This window comes from Trichomonas vaginalis, chromosome V (genome assembly GCF_026262505.1).
Source record: "Trichomonas vaginalis G3 chromosome V, whole genome shotgun sequence".
Taxonomy (NCBI): domain Eukaryota; phylum Parabasalia; order Trichomonadida; family Trichomonadidae; genus Trichomonas; species Trichomonas vaginalis.
Window position 1 is genome coordinate 27,034,977 of NC_067207.1, and position 23,975 is coordinate 27,058,951.

The window sequence follows — 23,975 nt, forward strand, 5'->3', positions numbered from 1 at the left end:
TCTCTCAATATAATATCTTTACATCTACTCTTATTTCCAAAGAACGGTAACGGTGGTTTTGTAAAATTCATTTATATATAATAATAAAAATTTTTTTACCCGAAAAGTGACAGAAAAGTGACAAAACATGAAAACATATATAATTTGTGAAAAGTGAAACAAAAAAGTCAACGGCTGGTCGGCTGGGGTTCGGTCCTCCTCTTGGGTCTTGGGAAAAACATCTTCAGGGCTAGAGGGCACGAAGTGCCTGGAGGCCCCACTACCTTTTTTTTTTTTTTTTTTACTAAACATCTTCAGGGCTAGAGGGCACGAAGTGCCTGGAGGCCCCACTCCCTTTTTTTTTTTTTTTTTTATTTTATCTTAATCGTTACTAATTTCTAACACATTCTTTTATAAAAATTATTCTGATCGTAATTTTAATTTCGCCATTGTAGTTATTCACTAATTTTTAGTTCATTGTTGTTTTCTCATTGTCCAATTTTATTTTCTTCACTTTAAAGATTTTTTTTAAAATTTACAATTTGAATTCAACTTTTGTGAAAAATATTTTTTCAATAATATCTTTCAAAATTATTTATATTTTCTATATTTTATTCAATTGTTCACAATTTATTATTTATTCAAAATTCATTCTCTTGGATATTTATACCCAAATAGACTTTCACTGGCTAGAGCAATCTCTAACCAGGTTACACCAACATCAAAAGTTATCGTTGCTATTGACTAATGTTCCACTCAGCGATGGTACATCACGTAATTGCATTAACAAGTTAACTTACAAAAAGCCTTCTGTGCTTTCGTCTTATTACTATCGAAGAGTTTTACAAGCACTCGTCCAGAGAATTTACAAGTTTATACATATTCCATAATGGAAAATTCTACAATTGCATTGAAGTCTTACCAACAAAAGATGAGATCTTGTTGAATCGATACTTGGAAGAACAAGAAATTACACAGAGTAATGGTTCTACTCCTCTTAATAGCGCACAACAACAGCTCAGACCCAGCAATGGTACATCTTCTCTTAGTAGTGCACAACAACAGCTCAGACCCAGCAATGGTACATCTCCTCTTAGTAGTGCACAACAACAGCTCAGACCCAGCAATGGTCCATCTTCTCTTAGTAGTGCACAACAACAGCTCAGACCCAGCAATGGTACATCTCCTCTTAGTAGTGCACAACAGTTAAATCCTCAAGCCACTCCTTCAAACCAATCATCTGGTACATACAATCAAATTGCTCCTAATCCCATCAGTTCCGATCAATCAAGTCAACGTGCCAATCCTCCTAATCTTCAATCTCGTCCGCACGACCAGTTTGTTGATATTCCACTTTCCCGTGGTAGACCCAAACAACCAGTTCCTGATGATCTCATGCAGGCCATTCTCAATTTATTCGAACAACATGGGCGACATGGTATCATCCCCACTTACCTTAGGCTTAATAAAGATATAGCATTCACCCATGAGCATGAACAAGATTTTGTTCGAATGAAAGATGGCCTGCTTCCAGTTATGAGCTCAACACAGGACTGGTTTCAGAATGTGCAACGTGACAAGCCTCTCAATCTTATCTCTAAAGAAATCCCCGCTGACATTAATCAAGATGATAACACTACTCCATATGCTATAAATTTACAAAATATCAAATATCTTCCTCTCCCTCTACCTCAGGCTCCATCAAGGCATATGGTCGAAAAGGCTTTTATCATTCTTGGATTAACACGTCCACGGGGACCCAAGAGACCTAAATGGAGGACAAGATACGAGGCTTTACTTCCAAATCAAATCTGGCACGTTGACATTCACTTTCTCAATAAACGCAGAAGTGAATTATTGTATGGAGTAATAGATGATTGTACCAGAATGGTTTTGGAGTGGCAGCATCTCTCCTCCAAACATGCAAATCAGACCGTTAAGGTAATTGAGCGGGCCATAAAACGTTTTGGTCCCCCTCATACCATATGGTCTGATAATGGAGGAGAGAATACAGGTGAATTCCTACAAGCGATGAGATGCAAAGGAATTCGAAATGTCTATATTGTGCCACATTGCCCTTACCAAAACGGTAAGATTGAGCGATTGTGGCCCAATATAGAAAACCGCAATCTAACATGGAGTAAAATTCAGAGTTGGGTCAATTCCTATAGCTCCAAGCCCCATGCCGCACTACCGACACGTCTTCTCAATGGAAGGAAAATCAATTATAGTCCAAATGAATTATGGATGAAGGGGCCCATTTGGAGACCAGGAATGCCTGCCAAATGGGTCGTTGATGGAGTTACCCAAGACTTTCTCCCAGGATCAGTACATGCTAGAGAAATACCAGAACTCCAAGATGAGGAAGAAGAAATCGATAATAAAGATGGTAAAAAAGAGAAGGAGGGACAAAGTGAAGAATATGAAGGTGGATATGAAGAAGAATATGAAATAAATTATGAAGAAGATGATGATGAATAAAATGTCACTTTTTATATTTTTGACACGTAAAGTTGTCACTTTTCTGTCAAACTGTTTTTATCGTTTTCGTATATAACAGCTTTAATGGCTTGAATATCATTAAAGCATCTTTAAAGAGTGGAGGAATTCCATCACGTGTCCATTGTAACTGTTCACGTGTAGCTCTGGAAAGGGATAGTGGAAGATCTCCACTTCTTAAAGCAGTATTAATTGTTTCCAGATTATCAAAGATGAAAAACAGAGTATCATATATGTAGAGCCAGCGAGTTTCCGGGATTGATGGAACCCTGATCTTGTATCTCGCTCTCATATCGTGATTCTTAAAGATAATGATAATCTGGTGAACTCTATTCATCAGTTCATTCAACAATGGACATTGCTTACGTGCGTGGACAATAGCATTGTTCAAGACGTGGTTAAGGCAACGAATGTACACGGTTTGTAAGCCAGGGAAAAGGGCTCCTTCTGGCCTCCAGTGGCAGAGTCCTTTAACCTGGGCTGGCAAACCATCTCCGACTACTCCAGCTACGTGGTTTTTATTAACCTTAAGAGAATCAAACCACGTATGGTAGTCCTCGTATGTCCAATTAGTCGAAATTGTTGTGTCGAAGAATTGGTGGCGATCTGTTTTGCCTGGATTGCACACACAAGAGAATAGACCATGACGGCTGCCGTGTGTTCCGCAGTCCAGGGAAATTGAGAAGATGCGGAATTCCTCGCAGAACTTTAGGCCCCGAGAGGAGTCTGTTTTGCCTAAAGTAATCAATGCCTCTCTGACACCGCGCCGTGTGAACTCAATGTCTGGGATTGTAAAGTTGATGCCCTGTTCGCGATTGACTTTATTTTTAAGCCATTTGGCGAAGCTCTCTAGGAAGCTTTTAAATGCTGGCTTCATTGTGGCATAAAGGCTTATATCTAGGCTCGCAATAAGCCTGGCAATGATCTCTTCTAACGAAGGATCATTACCAGAGCCAACTGCTTGCTGAGTATTCTCAACTTGGTGCTCAGCAGGAACGTAGTTGGGCATTGGGAGTAAAAATTTGCACTTATGATCTTTAAAATCATTTTTCCTGCTTTTTTTAATGCATCGCACGAACTGCCCTTGAACTAATGTTTCACTACATTCGGCACAGTATGTAAAGAGCCTTCCTTTGTCTGATTGATTAGGCTCATTCTCATAATAGCCGATCGTAGTGAAACATTTTTTCCCACACTTTGTTTCCAATGTTTCAGGAGTTGGTGGATATTTCGTCTTCTTAAATGGAATCCACTCATCATATACATGAGGATCCCATGCAGTCATAATAAAAATAAAGCTTTTTGAATATATTCAATTTTTAAATGATATTTTCACGGGTTAAATATAACATAAAGAATAAGATGTAAATTATTAAAATATTTAATTTTAAATTTTGAACCCGTGATAAATATTTTTTGCATTGTTATTAATAATGAAAAATAAAGCTTATTTCAATGAAAATTGTTCTGCAAATTTATTTCACTTTTGACCTCACTTTTTCCGTAATTCAATTTTTTACTTTTAATATTTTAGATCTTCATAATATCATTTGAAAAATTAACCATATAAAAAAATCAAGTTATCAATTCACATTTTCCGTAATTCAAAAATCAAAAATATAAATAATATATCTTTTTATCAAATATTATTATTATATTCTATGAAAAATGAGGTCCGGAAATTTTGCGGATTCCCGTAACTCAATTTTACGGAAAAAGTGCAGTAAACTATTCAAAATACGGGAAAATTGGTGTAAACTAATGATTTTACGGTAAAATCACGGAAAGTCCCGGAAGAATATATGTGCCTATATGAAATTATACAAAAATGAATCAAACGCATTTTAAAAGATTGTTCTTGTATTATAAATGCTATTCGCAGATTTATTAGTCGAAGAAAATTACCAAATTTTTGCCGATTTACAAAAAATGATTTACAAAGCATATTTTTATAAGGCTTAAAAAATCTTTAAAATGTGACCGGTGACGGAAATCCATGGTAACCAACCGCGGTTCCCGTTTGGAATGCCATATATAGGGCTGTACAAGATTTAAAAAAACATTGCCGGGTTACCGTAGAGGCCTAAAAAAATCGCGCCTCGGCGGCAAGCCGCCTCGGCATTAAGAATGCGCATCTAAATTTTTATATGTCCTTCTTTCTTTTATTTTTCCCTTCCCTTTCTTTTCTTTTTCTTTTTTTTCCCTCCTCTTGCTCTCATTTACCTTTTTTTTCCTTTTCTCATCATTTTTCAAAATTTTAAATTTTTATCAAAAATCTTGCCTATAAAAGCAGACTATGGAACCTTTTAATGCCTCTTAATCAATATTATACAGCATAAAGCATATTAAATGAAAGTAATTACGTATAAATTTATTTTATTATCTTATTTATTAATTCTTTAGCATGTATTGTTTAATATTAACTTTTCTGTACATTAAATATGATATCTCCAAAGTATGAATGCCTTGTAACGAAACGAAAACTTAATTTTATGTTGAATATTTGTCACAAACATTAGATTATTAAAATATATGTTGGATATCCCTTAGTATGAGACTTCATGACTCTTGTAGTCTAACGTGAGCTTTGGATTGCAAGCTCTGTGGTTAACGAACATAAATTAATTGTAAAGTTTTCAAAATTTTTCATCGTTTCTATCAGCATCTATTTTTCCTTTAAAATAATATATTTGTATGAATACAATATTTAGTAATTTTTTTATTTCCCATAATTTCATTCAAAATTTCAGAAAAAATTAATTTCTATTCAATATTATTTCAGCTTCAAAACACTTCATTCTTATAGATGTTGATTCACTAAAGTGTGATACTCAATGTCTTATTTCAATGAAAATTGTTCTGCAAATTTATTTCACTTTTGACCTCACTTTTTCCGTAATTCAATTTTTTACTTTTAATATTTTAGATCTTCATAATATCATTTGAAAAATTAACCATATAAAAAAATCAAGTTATCAATTCACATTTTCCGTAATTCAAAAATCAAAAATATAAATAATATATCTTTTTATCAAATATTATTATTATATTCTATGAAAAATGAGGTCCGGAAATTTTGCGGATTCCCGTAACTCAATTTTACGGAAAAAGTGCAGTAAACTATTCAAAATACGGGAAAATTGGTGTAAACTAATGATTTTACGGTAAAATCACGGAAAGTCCCGGAAGAATATATGTGCCTATATGAAATTATACAAAAATGAATCAAACGCATTTTAAAAGATTGTTCTTGTATTATAAATGCTATTCGCAGATTTATTAGTCGAAGAAAATTACCAAATTTTTGCCGATTTACAAAAAATGATTTACAAAGCATATTTTTATAAGGCTTTAAAAATCTTTAAAATGTGACCGGTGACGGAAATCCATGGTAACCAACCGCGGTTCCCGTTTGGAATGCCATAGCCATATATTAAAGATAGTATATGAAAAATAATAATTGATAATTAATATTCAAATTTATATTGTATATATTTTTTAAAAATTTCGAAATTAGAAATAAAAGAAAGTGAAATGTGAGTGACTGCATAAGGATTTTCATGGCACATGCATGAGCAATTTAGTAAAAAAATTGTTTGATAACTTAATTTTGGTTTGGAAAATCAAAGACTCATCATTGAGAAATTTGATATTGATTCTTTATTGTTGTATTGTGTTGACATAATGTAAGGATATCAAAATTTTAATTTGCCAATCAATTAAATCAAAATGTATTTTATCAAATTGGTCAAATAACCTATTTCTCTCAGATTAGACTTAAACAAATGAAAATTGAAATAATACATATTTACAAACAACATACAAAAAAATATATAAATTCTATTAATTAAAGAAAGGAGAATCAAGAATTTCTCTCATCGATGGTCTTTCCTTTGGATCCCATGTTAAACATGAGCTAATTAGATCAATGATCTCTTTGTTTGAGTTTCTAACATAAGATCCAATGAAACTTCTCTTTAAACTGCCTGTTGTATCCCTAATAAGTTGCTTTCTGAACCAATATCTCCTCATTTTGTTTGATTGTTGGATCATTTCATATGAAGGATCACCAAGAATTCTTTTAATTTGAGAAATCAACTCACCTTCATTTCTGACAAGGAATAATGGTTGGCCAGTAACCATCTCAAAAAGTAAGCAACCGAATGACCAGACATCAATTGAACTGCCAAAGCCCTTTTGGAAAATAACTTCCGGAGCTCTATAATAAAGGCTTTGTACAGTCTGGTATACTGTTTCACCAGTGAATGAAGCGCAACCAAAGTCAATTAAACGGACTTCGTTTCCATTAAGGACAACATTTTCTGGCTTTAAATCAGAATGGATGATTCCGCATTGATGGCAAGTATAAAGGGCTTGAGCAACTGACTTAGCAATTCTTTTGATATCATGAAGGCTCAAGTTCTGGGAAAACGACTGGTTTGTGATATACTCGTAAAGGTTTTCTTCGAAATATTTTGTAACAATGAATGTAAATCCATGCTGTCTGAATGTATCAATGAGTTCTAAAATGTTCGATGAGTTGGATTTCTCTTCTTCCTTATTGAGGATCTTGAGAAAATTAATTTCTCGGTTGATAAGAAAGTTATCATCGTCAGACTCTGTTAAGACTTTAATAGCTACATTCATCTTTAATTTGTGGTCATAGCACTTAATTACGGTTCCGAATGATCCACGACCAAGGAATTGAAGCTGTTGGTAACGAAAAGCAATATGATTGTCCTTGTTAAAGTTATAGTAGATGAAATCATCTTCAGTCATCCAGCATTTTGTATTAGAATTGTTATGGATATAATAAATTTCATTATAGTTCTTAATTTCTTCTCTGTCTTCTTCTGAAAGATTAAGGGAATACTTTCTAAGAACATATTCTGGAGAAACTGGATTGCAAAAGATAATTTCAGTTCCGGAGCCAGTGTGGGCATTATTAAAGAGGGCATTTGTTGAGTTGGATCTGTGCATATTGATCCTCTTCTTCATGTGAAGGTGGCAATTAGAATGTTCTTGCTGCATTTGATGAATAATGAACTTCGGGAATTTTTGAGAGTAAGTTATCAAAAAATCTAGGATTTCAATATCACATTGAATTCGACCAATTTTTTCATAAGTTTACTTATCAAAAATTTATTCGAGAAATAAAATATGTTAGTGATATTTACATGATTGTAATAAGATTTGTTTTAAAGAAGTTATTTTGTCAGATTTTTGGATGATTCAATGGCCTGTTTAAAAAATAATTCTAATTATATTTGTATATGTAATTGTTTTTTAAAATTTTGGATTTGTGTCAAACCGTTTGATTTTATCTTCCCATTAAAACCGATAATAGCTCACTTTTTGAAAATTTTTTGAATCAGAACTTATAAATTCAATCTTATAGATGATATTATTAATAAGTTTATTTTTTCACTAACATGAGGTTATTTTTTGAATGAATTATCCCTGTTTTTTTGAGAAATTCATAAGAAAGAGAAGCAATTCATTAGTTGCTCTGTATAAATTTTTAACAAAATTATTGTTACTCTCACTTTTTCAAGTAACAGTCAATAAATCAAGAATAGATTTTGATTTTGACCTTATCTTATTTAACAGATTGTTTATATTTGAGACAAAATTGTGATATTTAGCATTTGGAATTGTTGCATGCTAAGTAGTGTCAATGTGTAAACCTCTCAATTTTATTGTCGGGGAAGCAACACAATTCCCTCAAAAATATTGAAAAAATATAGAAAATAAAATGAATTAAGATGTACTTAAAATGAGAAATAGATTATGATATTAGATTTTAGAAAAAACAGACTTTTGATATAACTTTTGAGAATCTCATATAAAAAAAGCATTTAAAAATAAATTTAAATATCTTATTTATTTTACTATTGTAAATATATTCTGAGATTTTTAGAAAAAAACACTTTTCATAAGTATTCAATATTTGAGAATACGCTCTAAAAAAAAATAGATTCTTTTATATTCGCTTATATAAAAGGAGACTCTCTATCAGATGCGAATGCATGAATTCAGCACCTCTGATAGAGAGTTTCCTCTTATATAAGCGGATCTTTTTCATGAGTTATTGTTAATATAAAAACATCAAAATCTACCAATATGAGAAATTAAACCCTGCGAGTCGCCAGTTCTAGACTGGCACTTCGCAGGGTTGAATTTCTCTTGACAAATGACAAAACTTGTTCGCAATTGTGAACCATTGCGAGCAAGTTTGCCAGATATCTGGAAGGAATTGCTCCTTATGATATATGCATTGTAACTGTATATATCATAAAGAGCAATTCCTTCAATTAAACGCAAAAACTTTGGTGCAATCGTTGCTGATTGCACCAAAGTTTTCGAACTTTCCCGAGGGAATTGGAGGGTGAGAGATACATAGTCTATCTATGTACCTCCCACCCTCCAAATCCCACTCTAAATGGGAGAAACTTTGTTCGCATGTTATCTTATTCAAACAAAGTTTCTCCCATTTAGAGAAGGAATAGGAGCCTACCAGGCACTGATATATAATCAGTGCTTTGTAGGCTCCTATTCCTAATAAAAATTTGAAAACTTTGGAGCATTTGATTATTGTATTTTGTCAAGAGAAATTCAACCCTGCGAAGTGCCAGTTCTAGACTGGTGCCTCGCAGGGTTTAATTTCTCATATTGGTAGATTTTGATGTTTTTATATTAACAATAACTCATGAAAAAGATCCGCTTATATAAGAGGAAACTCTCTATTAGAGGTGCTGAATTCATGCATTCGCATCTGATAGAGAGTCTCCTTTTATATAAGCGAATATAAAAGAATCTATTCTTTTTTGGAGCGTATTTTCAAATATTGAATACTTATGAAAAGTGTTTTTCCTAAAAATTTAATATAATGCTTAGCACAATATATAAAATTAAAATATCTATAATTATTTTCTATATCACACTTTTCATAGAGGTAGGGCAACGATAGAAAAATTTTGGAAAAAAAGTTCGGAGATCTTAAACGTATCATATTCCCTGCATGGTTTGGTATCTTCCGCCATGCGTTGTGCCAAACATATTGACACTTTCCAATAATTAATTTATGGTATGAGTCACAGAGTTAGATTATAAAAAGAAAGTAAATAATTGCAATTAGAAATCATATATGTCGGAAATCAAATGTTGATGAGCAGAAACCTTTTACTCATCATAAAAGAGATAAATCACTAAAGATTTGTATACATTAAAATTTGATATTTGGTGCTCGAAAACTGTCTGATGGGACTCCTCCAAAATGAACCAATCTATCGCTGAGGACCAAATTAGATGATGTGGATGGTGTATTCTCTAATTCTAACTTAGGAAGAATGGGAACAAAACGAATGACGACAACAACATGTCAAACATAGATTAAATATCTATGAATCAATAAAGTATACGTGCATTGAAGGTGATAACGATCACTTGAGGCTTATAACTCTTTGACTAAATTATGCAATAATTAAATATAATCATTTTTATATTTTTATACTGATAGTAATTAATATACTATCCTGCTTAATAAATGGTATGATCAAATTTGTTTGAAAATTTAATTATGTATATGAAACTATGTCTTCTATATAAAAATCAAAATTTTCGGACGAACCTAGATTGAACCTTTATGAAAATCTATCATTTTTGTTAATTGAGTTAATATGAATCTTTTACATATGTATATATAGCATTGATAGCTTATATAATCATAGTTTATTCCATATTAACATATTTTTTCAGTTAAATTTGTTAATAATATCATGTAACAAATTAATTCAAGATTAGAATGTCTACAAAGTGCTAACAAATAAGAACAAAATACGATTTCTCGACTTAAATTTTAATATGGAGTAGTTTTTCGTTTAAATCTAATTAAAAATGAATAAAAACTTATCTTGTACTATTTTCATTCAAAGATTTTAATAATGTAAATCATGCATTTTCATAATTCAGTACAGTTCTTTTTAGAATTAAAGTTGATGAGGATGATATTTGTGATTTAAAATAATTTGTTAATGTTCACCTTTTATTCATCACCTTGTGGTATGCCCTAAAGCAATAGCATTATCAATTCTGCTGAATTGATCAACTCAAAATTCCAAAAAAAATTCAAAATTTCAAAAATGAAATTAAACAATTTGAATTTCACATGAAAAAATCAATTTCGAAAAAAATTTGGAAAATCAAAGTATTTGATAATTAGTCAAATAATCAATTTACATCGTTTTTACTCATAAAAAACAACTAATTTTTGATTTTGATATCATATTTGATAAATACTCATTCCAGAGTTGACGTAATGTATTAATTATTGTTAGAGATATTGCTTTCGCAGCAAAATTCTTATTTCATGAAAGAAAAAAAAAATGATTTTATTCCAACAAAAACAAGTAAACAGATGAATGGAAACGTACTATATTTTCATAAATGTAGTAATCAGCGTGTCGGCTTTTGTTTATCATGTTCGAGTCAAAATGTATTAACTTGTAATAAGAAATATTCGAAGATTATATGAAGTATTCAGCATTCTTTGTAGAAATATTTGTAATTCATTACTAACATATATATAAAGTTGTTTTTTTCCCTTATTGCAATAATTTTGTCTGATTTTAATAACTTTTCATGTATACGAGTTGTGTGAATATGCATCATAATATGCGTAAATATACTTATTTGCGACGAATAATGTGGTTGCATAATGGAGGTGCTAAATTTTGATTTTTAATATGGGGCTTTGGTATGTATAATCATGTTCTTATCTCAACGTAGGAGTATTGGTGCAATATGATTAAAATTTACGAGGTTGATCTTAAATTGAATAATTCTGGAGTATAAATCACAATGCAGCTAATTCTATGTTAAAGATAGATACAGATTGTAGTAATCAATTAGGGAGTACAAATTCATTCTTTCATTTCTGTCGTATTGAGCAGAAAGGAAGAGATCATAACCCTAGGAAAAAAAGCCCAAATTTGTCACTTTTCATAGTACGTTAAACTCAATTCGCTCGGCGAATGCCGAGCACACGTACTCATCATTCAACATAATATTCTCATTCTTTGGTTATTATAGTGCCAGACAACACAAGATTTCAAAGAATTACTTGAGTTTTCAATTAATCTTAATCCGATTTTAGATTTATCGAGAACTCCATCATCACAATCACATACTTCAGTGCGGTAACTACAATTATCCATATACAGAAGGAAGTTCTTTTCGAACAACTCATTTGGAGTCTGTTTTGGAAAGAACTTCTTTCTGTCCGACTTAATTTCATAGTTCCTGATCAACCAAAAGACAGAAACCACACACTATCTACTTAGGAAAGGAGTTCTTTCTAAATCTTCCTTAATTTGAGATTTTACGAGAGATAACCCTTCTATTGCACTTAAAAATGAACATTTTGATATCTTTAGTATCACACATGGTCATATATAGTATTTCATCTACATGAATACATTCATCTTTCGAAGTCTCTCATTAAATGGAGGCTTCGAAAGATGAATCGTTTTATTCATACAACTTTAAATCTCGAACACATTTAGAGAGTGAGTATATCATTTTATTCTTGTTTTGAGTTTATTCTGATTCAAAATTGCAGTGAAAACAGAAGTTCACACATCATATCTGAATGTGAGCTCATCTATACTTATACGATCTCAATACCTCCACTCTAAGCATAAGAGGTGAAGTTATATAAAAATTATCAGATGCGTTGAAGTCTCAAAAGTATTGCCTGAATGCTTGTTTCATATTTGTCCAAGTAGTTTCAATGAATAAATGTATTGTTTTTTATAATTTCGATTTATTTTTAGAAAATATTCAATATAAACCTTTATTGTGTTATTTACATCTCATAAATTCTCTGTCTAAATCATATAAAAGCGCGTTTTACCCCTATGAATCAAGAAATTCATTCAATATTCATGGTATATTTATTAAATTTATACGATTTACTAATAATCAATATTATATCCTCATAAATAGCAATATATTTTGGTAATCTATGATAATCATATACAATATTTGAAATCAAATTTTCATTAGTTTAGGTTCCTTGTTAATAGTAAACCATTATATTTATTACTAATAATAAAATCTATGTGTCGTATTGAAATTCAATAAAATTACTTATTCGGTCCAAAAAAACAAATTAGATAAAATTTTTCTTTTTTTATGTAATTTTTGTTTTTCATTTTTCTCAAGATCCTAAGTTATGTTCTAACTTTTGACATCATATCCTATCATGCTAGGCTATATATTATAGCATATCCAAAAGGCAAGGAAATCTATCAGAGAAGCCTTTTTGACCTATCGTTGCCCTACCTCTCTTTTCATTACACCTTGAAAAGTCTTCTCAAACTCTATTTTTAATTATTTTTTAGATATATCTCAAGTGTGATTAATCAAAAACTCATATAGACTATATTTATTTTTTTCATTCAAAAAATTATATGAGAATCTCAAATTAACTTTCAAATTTTTTATTTTAAAAACATATTAATAATCATATTTTAAGATACTTTTTCGCCCAAAAAATAATCGTACTTCCTCGACGATTAATAGGCTCTCAATTTCTATCGTTGACACTACTTCGCATGCAACAATTTTCACTATTATAGAAATCATTAAAATGATTTTCACATCTTTGATGATTCATGCCGTTTTGGATAAATCCAATTTCAGTAATTATGTTTCCCAACACTCAGATAAACCAATTATAGCTATGTTACATATGAATTGGTGCGGCCATTGCAAGCATGCTCATCCTTTTTTTAATGAAATGCAAAATTATTTCGCAGACTTCGAAGAACTTATTACAACAGATGTAGAATGTGAGGCAAATCGCGAAGTATGCTCTCAATTTTCAATATCTGGATATCCATCGTATTTTATTTTATATCAAGGCAAAAAGACTAATAAATTTTGCAAAGCGAACTACGACTATATGGTAAACTATGGATACGAAGTCATGGAAGAGGTATATGGTTCGAATTTAACTCAAATTAAAGATGAAAAATACAAAATCGATAAAATTCCATACATAGAATTCCTCGAAGAGCCAAATAACTTAACACTGCTGAATTATGCTAGATATTTACTCAGAAAACCAGAATTTAAGACTCTTAACGCTTATTACAGAAATTCAACTGAAGCTGGACCAAATGGAACATTAATTTACCATTTTTCTTCAACAAACTCTATCAAGTGTAAAGATCCATTAACTTTTCAGAACGTCATTAACTTTTTACTCAAATTTACTTCAGATATACGAGAAGAATGGGACTTTAAGAGTATTTTAGAGTCTCAAAAGTTGTTTAGTATCTATATCCCGCGTACATCAATGGATAATCTGTTTTATAGAAAGTGTGCCAATCATTTCTCAAGGATTTCCACGTTTGGCCATTCCAAATCAGTTGGTACTAAAATTGTTGCTAGTAAATTTGGTCTTTCTAATAAAGAACTTCCGGCGATTGTTGTATTTGATCCAAATACAAAGAAATTCGCCAAATTTGCAAAATCTTCGAATATAACAGAACTTGAGCAATTCTACCAGAGTATAACTGATGGAAAAGCTAATGAAGAAAATTATAATCTTGATGATTCCATTTTTGACGTCATATCGCAGAGCAATTTGGCAATTATTTCACTATCTCTTTCAATAGGTATAATAATTGTTGGAGTTCTGTTTTATACTTACAATTGTGCACTTGGAAACTTGAAAAAAATGGACTAACTATGTCCGTGCACGTGCGTTAAGGAAAAAATCATATTTATTACTATAGATTTTGTTTACTAAATAAAATATTAAATTTTATATGACCTAATTTTTAAATACAGCAAAAAGAATCTATCTATAAGGATAGAAAACATATAGTATGGATTTTATAGTCCTGGCTTTAGCGTAATTTGATCTATTCATTAAACTTTTAAATTTTCTCATTGAAATTGAATACTGAATACAAATATCAGGGTATATTCCCATAGACTGATGAATAAACTATGCATTTATCAAAAATAAACAAGTCAAAGAAATAATATTTTCAAGAACAATGGGTTACTTCTTTTAAATAGGAGAGATCGTTTTGAATTTATTTTTAAATGATAAATTGTTATTGATTTATGTGGACTGCAAAACAGGATGATATTTGAAATTGAATCTCGAAAAAGAATCCATTAATTTTAATGATATAAAACCAAAAATAATTGTTATAATTTAAATGAAGAAGTAATTTAAAACGATTTTATTTATGATCAAATTCTATATATTTTTTTGGATCAAATCCATTTTAATAGAATTTATATACTATTCATCTATTAGTAAACACTACCGTATATTATTTCTTAAGCTATCTTATTTTTTGAACTTTTATTCAAATCTTTGGTCGCAAGAAGAATTGCATGATAAATAAAAACATTTAATCAAAGTCAATTTTATTTTTCATATTCAAATGGACTGAGTGTTAACATTTAACATTTTTTGCTAATTGTCGTCAAAAATTAGGCGTAAAGCAAAAATTAATATTTCATATGGTTTTATGATAGATAAGCATTATATTCCCACTCATTATATTCGTAAATTTTGAGGTTTATCCTTCGCTTTTAAGATCATTGAATTTGATTTTTATATAAAATAGTTATATATTAGAAAATAATATGAGTTTATGTGATATTATTTTTCAGAAGATTTCATTCTATATGCCTATGAAAAGTACTCTCAAAACTAACTTTTTCCTAATTATAATTAAATCTAGAATATTGTATTATGCTTAGTATTATTTCATTTTTCTCATTCAATTTAGAATTTACAAATGTCAAAAAATTGAGAGCTGTCACTTTTGATGAATTTCTGTTTATTACATAAGGAAAAGATATCTTTCATAATTCGAAAAATTTATTAAAAAATGGACTCATGTGATCTGATTTTCTTTGTAATCTTATTTAATTCAATTTTTTAATTTTCAATTTTAATGAAAAATTACGACAGTGATTTAAGGATATCGAACTATTTATAAATTCAAAAAGTCTGACATTCTGTCCAAATTCAAAAGTCATATGATCCGATAAAATAAAGTCTTATGCAATCTTATTTCAAAAGTTAAAATCATCCATAAAATCATGTGGCAATCTGACAGACAAACTGCTCGATTTGAGATAATTCTCAAATCATCATTTTATTAATGTTTGCTTTCGCAATCTTAGCTTCATCTAAGATCATTCACACCCCTGATATTTACAGGCCAGGTCCATTATTCCCAAGACCAGGCCCATGCTTCCCAAGACCAGTTCCAACATTCCCAAGACCAGTTCTTATGAATGCTGAACAAGAAGAAGACCCAGAGAACATTGGCCCAGTTGTTGCTTGGCTTGCTGAACAGGCCGCATATGCTGCCGCTTGGGAAATTGGAAAGTGGATTGGTGGCAAGCTTCGTCACCAGGATGCTGAATCTAACTACATCGACCCACGCTTTTTGTTAAATGCCGACGAAGAAGTCGACCCAGAAAATGTTTGGCCAATCGTTATTGCTATTGCAAAGGAAGTTGCTATTTCTGCTGCTACAGAAGCTGCTATTGCCGCTGGCAAGTGGGGATGGCATAAGGTCTTCGGCCAAGAAGCTGAATCCAACGCTTTCTTGCCACATATTCCAATCCGTATTCCAGATCCACGCATCCCATTCCCATTCCCACGCCCATTCCCATTACCACGCCCATTCCCATTCCCACGCCCATTCCCATTCCCACGCCCAATCCATCGCGCAAACGCTGAAGAGGAAGAAGATGAATCCAACCCATGGGGCCCAGTTATCAAAGAAATTATCAAGGATGCCGCTAAATCCGCTGCAGCTCAGGCCATCGTCGAAGGTGGAAAGGCTGCATGGCACAAGGTTTTCGGCCAAGAAGCTGAATCAAACTCATGGCTCCCACGTTACCCACATTATCCACATTATCCAATCTGGAAAACTTACTGAATGATTAACTAAATTTTTTTTCATCGCGAAATACAATTACGTTCCTTTTTTTCTTTGGGTTGGCAATTATTTTCTAAGCAAAATATCTGAATTGCGAAGCATCTATATGATCAATAGAAGCTCTTTAACTCTAAAACTAAAATAAAACATTGTTTTTTCATAATGAGTTGAATTAAAATTTTGAAAATCAAAATTGCATGTTTGAGGTGACAAATTTTATGATAATTGACCAGTTATAATTTCCATTTCATTGCATACTAATTTTTGATAATTCTGGTTTCTTCAAATTAGAGTATAAAACAGTTTTTCGCAAATTGAAGTATCAAGCAAAAAGGGCATTTGTGAACTTCATTATATTTTCAATTTTTGACCATCGGGTGTCATAGTTTTTTTATGATAAAGTCGTAAATGTATTTTCATGGAGAAAAGAGTTTATGATGAACTCATAGAGCTTTGTAGTGATTATATTAACACTATAAATGCAATATATAGACTTAGGACATTCGATGAATATGAAATAAGTAAAATTTACAAAGATATTAAAATCAATTTACTCGAATCAAAAATAATTTTACCAACTCATATATTTCAAATAATTTCGACAGCTTCTCGATTCAATTGCCGCTATTATAAGTCATATTGGAATATATTCAAAAAGTTTTTTGAAGAATATCATCCAAAACAGGTTGAAAATCTTTCTCCTGTTTTTTATTACTTTGTTTATAAAGAATATGGAATTATATTAGACGAAAAAAATTTAATTCTTCTAAAATTAATTCAATTTTTCATTCGCTCGATGTTCATAATGAACACACAATCCATAGAGTTATTATGAATGATGACCTGGAATCATTGATCGTATACAGCGAAAGAGAAGATTTTGACGAAAGTTATGTATTGCAAAGTGACTTTTATCCATCTTCATATCACCAATGCTTGAAGGTTATGCATTGATGAATGTTTTCAATATCATAACCTTCAAGCATTTTTCATCTATTTAGACCAAACAAATGATTTCAAAGAAAGAATTAATTATCCTATTTTATATCAAATTCCATCACTATGTATTTATCTTGTTACACATGGTGTAGATGTAAATTCCCCTATAGTTCTATGTGGATCTCATTCTAAAAGATCTATTATTCATTATGCAGCAATGCATGGTAATAGCGATGTCTTAGAAGTTCTAATTTCCAATGGAGCAATCATTAATGAACTAGACGAAAATAAAAATACAACACTTCATTGTGCAGTAGAAAATGACAATAAAGAAACAGCAGAATTTCTAATTTTGCATGGCATTGATATCAATGCAAAGAATAAAAGTGGGAAAAATGCTCTTCATTGTACAGCAGATTACAATAGCAAAGAAGTTGCAAAGGTACTTGTTAAATATGGCCTGGATATCAATTCAAAGTCTAATATCTATTGGAAAACTGCTCTTCATTATGCAGCAGAAATGAATTGTAAAGAAATTGCAGAAATTCTTATATCGCTTGGTGCAGATATTAATTCAAGATGTAATTTTGAAGGAGCCCCTCTTCATATTGCAGCAATGTATAATAGCCCAGAAGTTGCCGAAGTTCTTATTATGCACAGTTCAGATTTATCTGCAAAAGATAAATTTGGAAGGACTCCTCTTCATTTAGCAGCTTGGAAGAATAATAAAAATATGGTTGAATTTCTGATTTCACGTAGTGCTAATATCAACGAAATTGATAATAATGAATGTACATCGCTTCATATGGCAGCAGAATATAATAGCAAAGAAGCAGCAATGGCGCTTATCTCACATGGAGCTGATATCAACAGAAAAGATAAATTCAATCAAACAGCATTTCAAATTGCAGAGTCTAAAAACCATCAAGAAATTTGTCAACTATTTAATTCACAATCTTCAACTTAAATAGTTTCAATTTCTACAAATTGGAGATTGCAATCTAGTATGATTTTACGTAGATAATGCCTTTACCAAAGTAAGCATTTATAGTCATCAGATATTCTAAAATGAAACTGAAGAATTATAAAAAAAAATATTTTTCGCATGAATAAAATTAATACAAGTTTATTAATTACCAAGATATTTCAACTTCAGAGCTTCCATATCCATTGGGCATCTTTTTATAATTTCGTGAAAACAATCATCAATATAAAGTTCTTCAGGTTTACAAGACTTTCCGCATATAGGACATGTCCAAGTTCCAGCAAATCTCATAAAAGAAAAGTATGATTCTGCATCCATTGCGGCTAAATGTTCACAATTAACTCCTCTAATAGGAATAGAGATTCTCCCTTGGCTAAGAGGACAGTAAAGTGGTAAGGATATAAATTTTTCACCAACGTCCTCGTCATCTGGATTACTTTTCTTGTATAAAATATTAAAATTATCTTGATTTTCGTGTTTTTCAATTGATTGTATAAGTTCTGCATTTGTTAACGAAAGCAATACAATACCAAATACATAAAATGATGTTAATGCATTAGCTCTTTGAGAATAAATGTTAATAGTATTTGTATGATTTAAATTTAATGCGTTCGTAATATCAATCCAGAAATTCATTGTTTCTGGGGTTGGACTACCAGTTGGTATATTGAAAATTTTGGAATTAATAGAAAATGAAAATTTAGCTGGCCAAAATATCTTTGGATCATTGGATTTACTAATACAAATGATGTAAGCTCTTCCGGGATTGATCAATTTTGCACTAAATTCGTTAATTGTAAATTGACCAGAAAAATCTGGAGTTTCTGGATCAAATAGAAGAGGGCCGAAATATATAGAATGTATTGGATCTATTGCTTTTAAAAATGGAAAGAAACTGCGTTGAAAAAGTATATCTTTGATATTTTGTGGAATTGTTTCGATGTTTTGATAAACTGCGTAATGGCTATCACTTTCTTTATAACTATTATGAACTATATTTATATTTTGATTCGATTTCCCCTTAACAATAAATATTGGATCTTCATCATCTGAATGCATATGAAAATTTTAGATCCATTCTTTGTCTTCTTGCTCACCATATCGTTTTGTAGCAATAACCTTTAAATCAAGTCTTGGTCGACTAAAAAAATTATTTATAAAGGGGGAGGAAGAAGAAAAAATTAACAGAAAAATGAGTTTTAGTCATCATTCTTCTCTTTTATCACCAAAAACACTTCCAAGATCCTCGCCGTTTGGAAAATCATTTTCTAGTGTGTCAGATTCGAATTTAATTGATCGAGAAGCAAGATTATCTGCAGATGAACAATTATATTTGCAAGAACTCGCTAGATTTTACGCAGATGTCGAACAATTTGAACGTAGGAAAAGAGAATTACAACAAAGTTCAGGGAATATAGCCGATAGAACACGCATTCTTGAAAAACTAGCAACAAACTTATATGAGTTCGAACAAGTGTTAATCGATCGAGAAGAAAAGGCAAAAAAGCGAATATCAGATCAAGCTGCAAGAAAAGATAAAGAAAATAAGGATATAATTGATAAAGAAACAGAAATTAAAAGTTTAGAACAACAAATTCCACAAGAATCATTTCATGAAGAACAAGAATCTCACGAAATCGAAGAATTACAAAAAATACGATATCAAAACGAATCAAAATCCAAATTACTTAAGCAAAAACAACAAAATATTATAAATAAACAAAAAGAACTTGACCAAGAATTAATTAAACTAAAGGAAATAGAATACCAAGAGGAGGGTATTAACAAAGGCGCAAGAGATTTACTTAATACAATCTTAACGAATTTACTCGATGAAGAGCAATACAATAAGCTTCTTAAAGAAAAGGAAGATCTTGAAGATAAATTATTAGAAGCTAATGCACGCATCCAAAATGCAGATGCAAAGCAAAAACAATTCACTAGAGAGCAAAAAGTCAGATTAATGGAATTAAACAGTCTTCAAACAGAGTTAGACAATGTAAATCAAAGTAGCCAGAGTTTAAAAGAATTGACAAGCAGACTTGACCAGTCTTTTCAGCAAAATACAGATTTTGAATCTCAAATACAAGATCTTGACGGCCAAATTGCAAGATTGAAGAGGAAACTTGAGATACAGAACGCAGAAATCCAGAGAATGGAAGCACAAGAGAAAGATCTCGAAAAACGAAGAGCTGCTTGCGAATCAAATAATAAATCACTTGATGAAATTGAAAATCAGCTCAAAAAGCGAAAACAACAAGTAGAAATACAGAAGAGCTGTTTCCCAACACTTAATAAAGAACTTGATGATCTCAAAAAGAAATATGAAGAGAAAGAAAAATCTTGCACTAAATTGGAAAAAACAACTCAGGATATTTTGCATCAGTTCGATCAGATTCAAAAGCAGATTTATTCTTATGCAAGTTCAACTCAATCTGAGCATCAGCAAGCTTTTGAAGGCTTAAGTGACGTTTTGTCTTCAAATTAATTCAAATTTTTTTGATATTGTTATTCTATGTTTGTTATGTAAATAATGACATTAGGTGTCATATTTAAAAATGTTATAGATTACGTATTAGAATTTTTATTTTATTTATATCATAAGTTTGCGAATCTAATTCGAATCAATAATAATAGATGGTCAACCCCTCACATTGATACATAATTCAATGGCAAAGTAGTAGCCGGTGTTCTTATTCATATGGTGGCCATTTGAATAATAAAAAATCCTTAATCGATTTAACAATCAGTATCTTGCTGTATTTAGAGATACCCTATTAGAATATTAAATATTAGATATTTAGAGATACCTATATCCAATGGTTTAATCTCAAAGTGATTAAAATATGCCACAAAGTAGCCTGATTTTATACATTATACTAAGATAGTCCTAATTTTTCTAGGAATATTCTTTAACTATGAATCAGGCAAGAAATGCTGGCAACTGTAAGATTGAATACAGTTTCGATAGAAATAAAGACAGTATCTAATAGTATTTTTTGTTACTAAAAATGAATCAAAGCTGTTTCGTGCAATTACGAAGCCAGAATTTTACTTTTTTGGTCATGCGAAATTTTGGTTTCTCGAATATTTACAGTATGGGGGTTTTTAACGTGGAAAAAAGTTTTAGCGTGGAAAAAGCTTTTTCAGCTGCTCCTAAGATTCTATGCACAAAAAACAAGTTCACACATAATCGCATAGTACCAGTCATTATATCCAATCAAGATCGAAGGTTAAAACTTATGTTATAAATATAAATATTTTTACAATTTGGCAGTTCTGAGACAATTCTGGGTTAGAACGCATTAAAATAAATTTTCTACCATGATCCCAGTATTATCTCTTCAAAATCGAAGCTAGAAAAATTATTTATCCAAATGCTTGCATTCTATTACAAATTGATTTTATTATATCTCTGTTATACATAAACATATTTTAAACAATTACCTTGTTCTAACACAATAATTTTTAGATAATTCTTAAGAATTAGGCTTATACTTATAGTTTATTTAGATATTTCTATGGCACATCAATTAAGATATAGATGACGATATTAAATGAATAGTTTCTATTAATGATTACACTTGATTTATTTGAAATTAATTTTTTGATTATTATGTTTTTGTATTTTAATAAATGGGTTAACAAGAACTATATTACTTGAATCTATTTTCATCTAAAACATCAGAATTTTGAAAGAATAATTTTATACCATACTTCAAAAAGCATTGTAAGCACTATCATATCAAACCTATCTATACATGTACATAATATTATATCTGCTGTGATCTAGTTCCTAGATGCATATATATTTTATTTGATATCGAATACTTACAAACATCCAGTTCAATCTAATATAAGAATATCTTTTAATTCATCAACAAAATTTAATTGTCGGCAACACTCTTCTGTATAATAAAGATACAATTAAAAATTATATATATAATACAAATCCAAGAACCATGAATCCCGAATAGCAATGTATAGTCAAACAAATATTTTTTCATAAACACAATAAATATTATACTATCTTGATTTAAAATTACATTTTTGGCATTTGAAATTGAATCATTTTGAAATGTATAGATTCTGTTGCTTTTAATGGATGCATGATACATTATATGATGATTATCAAGAAAATCTAAACTGTTTTATCGACAATTAATGGTAATGAAGAAAATCTGAAAAATAATTTAACATCAATAGGATATTTAATGAAACAATTATTAAACAAAATTAAACCTAAGAATTAAACTATATTTATCATATAAATATCTATGAAAATTTACTTTAATATGTTTCTAGATGGAGAAAGGGACAAACTATCCAGTGTCACTTTTCAAAGGAATAAAAAAATAATAAAGATGAAATAATAACATGAAATCTTATATAAATATAATTTTATCTAAATAGATAAATGAATTAAGCAGTTTACAGTTATATATATTTAATGAGAGACAATATCTAGTTCTATGGTAGAAATGACTCTTAGACTCAAATAAGTAACACAGATAGAAAGTACTCAGTATAACAATTATATATGTACACTCAAAGTTAGTCGCTGCTAAAATCTTAACCTTGCATTTCGGGAAAATCTGACAAATGGCTCTTAGACTCAAATAAGTAACACAGATAGAAAGTACTCAGTATAACAATTATATATGTACACTCAAAGTTAGTCGCTGCTAAAATCTTAACCTTGCATTTCGGGAAAATCTGACAAATGGCTCTTAGACTCAAATAAGTAACACAGATAGAAAGTACTCAGTATAACAATTATATATGTACACTCAAAGTTAGTCGCTGCTAAAATCTTAACCTTGCATTTCGGGAAAATCTGACAAATGGCTCTTAGACTTGTTTTGATAATTAATTCTTCAATTATAATAAGGATGTCAATTTGGAAAATTGTTTTCATTTTAGGAGAATATAATTTTCCTTTTGGAAAATTTAAAAAGTGAGACGCGCAGGATTCGAACTTTTTTAAAAGTTGATTTAAATATATTCTAGTGTGGATTCTAAGGATAATATCATATTTAAAATAAGAATATACTAGTTTAGGTGGTATAATTTTTTTTCGATAAATTTGAGAGTATGTACGTTTAGGGCATCAAAAGTGTCAATTCGCTCAGCGAAAGCTGAGCTAGCTTCGTTCTCGAAAAAATAGGGAAGGAGTGAAAGAGAGTGATACAGATGTTGACACATTCATATCATTTCAACAAATTTTGATCAAATTGAAATTCAATGAAATTCAATTCACTTCATATCCTTCAGTCAGTACATTGACATCCTTCTACATCACAATGATAACTCGTGCATCAATAGTTCTACAACTAACTCAGAAAAAACAAGATTTTTACTTCCAGCTTACAGCTTTTAAAAAGCTTCGATGATAAAAATCACTCTACTCTTGTTTATCGATATGTTGTGATAGTAGGTAAACGTATTCTTATCGATATTAATAAAAATATTTTTACGAAAATCTGAACCAATTACAGAGTTATTCATAAAGTTTATGATAACTGTAATTACTTCATCTTTGTTTAATATTTGAATAAACAATTTAATTTAATTTGCATAATTTT

The 23,975-nt window shown here is 30.5% G+C and overlaps 8 protein-coding genes across 8 annotated transcripts, besides 6 other annotated features; 6 read left to right on the forward strand and 2 right to left on the reverse strand.

Moving 5' to 3' along the window:
• Positions 1 to 961: 961 nt before the first annotated feature.
• Positions 962 to 1,189, forward strand: TVAGG3_0410690 (uncharacterized protein; the record flags this gene model as incomplete). The annotated part of the gene is made up of 1 exon (XM_001294538.1): positions 962 to 1,189. The coding sequence occupies one exon, from the start codon at positions 962 to 964 to the stop codon at positions 1,187 to 1,189; it is 228 nt and encodes a 75-aa protein (XP_001294539.1).
• Positions 1,190 to 2,010: 821 nt separating this feature from the next.
• Positions 2,011 to 2,460, forward strand: TVAGG3_0410700 (uncharacterized protein; the record flags this gene model as incomplete). The annotated part of the gene is made up of 1 exon (XM_051233077.1): positions 2,011 to 2,460. The coding sequence occupies one exon, from the start codon at positions 2,011 to 2,013 to the stop codon at positions 2,458 to 2,460; it is 450 nt and encodes a 149-aa protein (XP_051102807.1).
• Positions 2,461 to 2,476: 16 nt separating this feature from the next.
• Positions 2,477 to 2,538: a mobile genetic element.
• Positions 2,539 to 4,513: 1,975 nt separating this feature from the next.
• Positions 4,514 to 4,706: a mobile genetic element.
• Positions 4,707 to 5,938: 1,232 nt separating this feature from the next.
• On the reverse strand, positions 5,939 to 7,543 carry TVAGG3_0410730 (protein kinase protein; the record flags this gene model as incomplete). Its single annotated transcript, XM_001301501.1, has 1 exon — positions 6,322 to 7,509. The coding sequence occupies one exon, from the start codon at positions 7,507 to 7,509 to the stop codon at positions 6,322 to 6,324; it is 1,188 nt and encodes a 395-aa protein (XP_001301502.1).
• A 1,134-nt stretch (positions 7,544 to 8,677) lies between these two features.
• Positions 8,678 to 9,064: a mobile genetic element.
• Positions 9,065 to 11,483: 2,419 nt separating this feature from the next.
• Positions 11,484 to 11,531: a mobile genetic element.
• A 1,576-nt stretch (positions 11,532 to 13,107) lies between these two features.
• On the forward strand, positions 13,108 to 14,359 carry TVAGG3_0410760 (disulfide-isomerase C17h9.14C-related family; the record flags this gene model as incomplete). Its single annotated transcript, XM_001301500.2, has 1 exon — positions 13,148 to 14,233. The coding sequence occupies one exon, from the start codon at positions 13,148 to 13,150 to the stop codon at positions 14,231 to 14,233; it is 1,086 nt and encodes a 361-aa protein (XP_001301501.1).
• Positions 14,360 to 15,319: 960 nt separating this feature from the next.
• Positions 15,320 to 15,356: a mobile genetic element.
• Positions 15,357 to 15,674: 318 nt separating this feature from the next.
• On the forward strand, positions 15,675 to 16,502 carry TVAGG3_0410780 (uncharacterized protein; the record flags this gene model as incomplete). Its single annotated transcript, XM_001301499.1, has 1 exon — positions 15,678 to 16,466. The coding sequence occupies one exon, from the start codon at positions 15,678 to 15,680 to the stop codon at positions 16,464 to 16,466; it is 789 nt and encodes a 262-aa protein (XP_001301500.1).
• Positions 16,503 to 17,622: 1,120 nt separating this feature from the next.
• On the forward strand, positions 17,623 to 18,372 carry TVAGG3_0410790 (cyclin-dependent kinase inhibitor 2C-related family; the record flags this gene model as incomplete). The annotated part of the gene is made up of 1 exon (XM_001301498.1): positions 17,623 to 18,372. One exon carries the CDS (start codon positions 17,623 to 17,625, stop codon positions 18,370 to 18,372), a length of 750 nt encoding a protein of 249 aa, XP_001301499.1.
• A 149-nt stretch (positions 18,373 to 18,521) lies between these two features.
• Positions 18,522 to 19,526, reverse strand: TVAGG3_0410800 (SUMO transferase protein; the record flags this gene model as incomplete). Its single annotated transcript, XM_001301497.1, has 1 exon — positions 18,535 to 19,449. The coding sequence occupies one exon, from the start codon at positions 19,447 to 19,449 to the stop codon at positions 18,535 to 18,537; it is 915 nt and encodes a 304-aa protein (XP_001301498.1).
• Positions 19,527 to 19,582: 56 nt separating this feature from the next.
• TVAGG3_0410810 (tropomyosin family) lies at positions 19,583 to 20,878 on the forward strand (the record flags this gene model as incomplete). The annotated part of the gene is made up of 1 exon (XM_001301496.1): positions 19,583 to 20,878. The coding sequence occupies one exon, from the start codon at positions 19,583 to 19,585 to the stop codon at positions 20,876 to 20,878; it is 1,296 nt and encodes a 431-aa protein (XP_001301497.1).
• Positions 20,879 to 22,698: 1,820 nt separating this feature from the next.
• Positions 22,699 to 23,279: a mobile genetic element.
• The last annotated feature ends 696 nt before the right edge of the window (positions 23,280 to 23,975 follow it).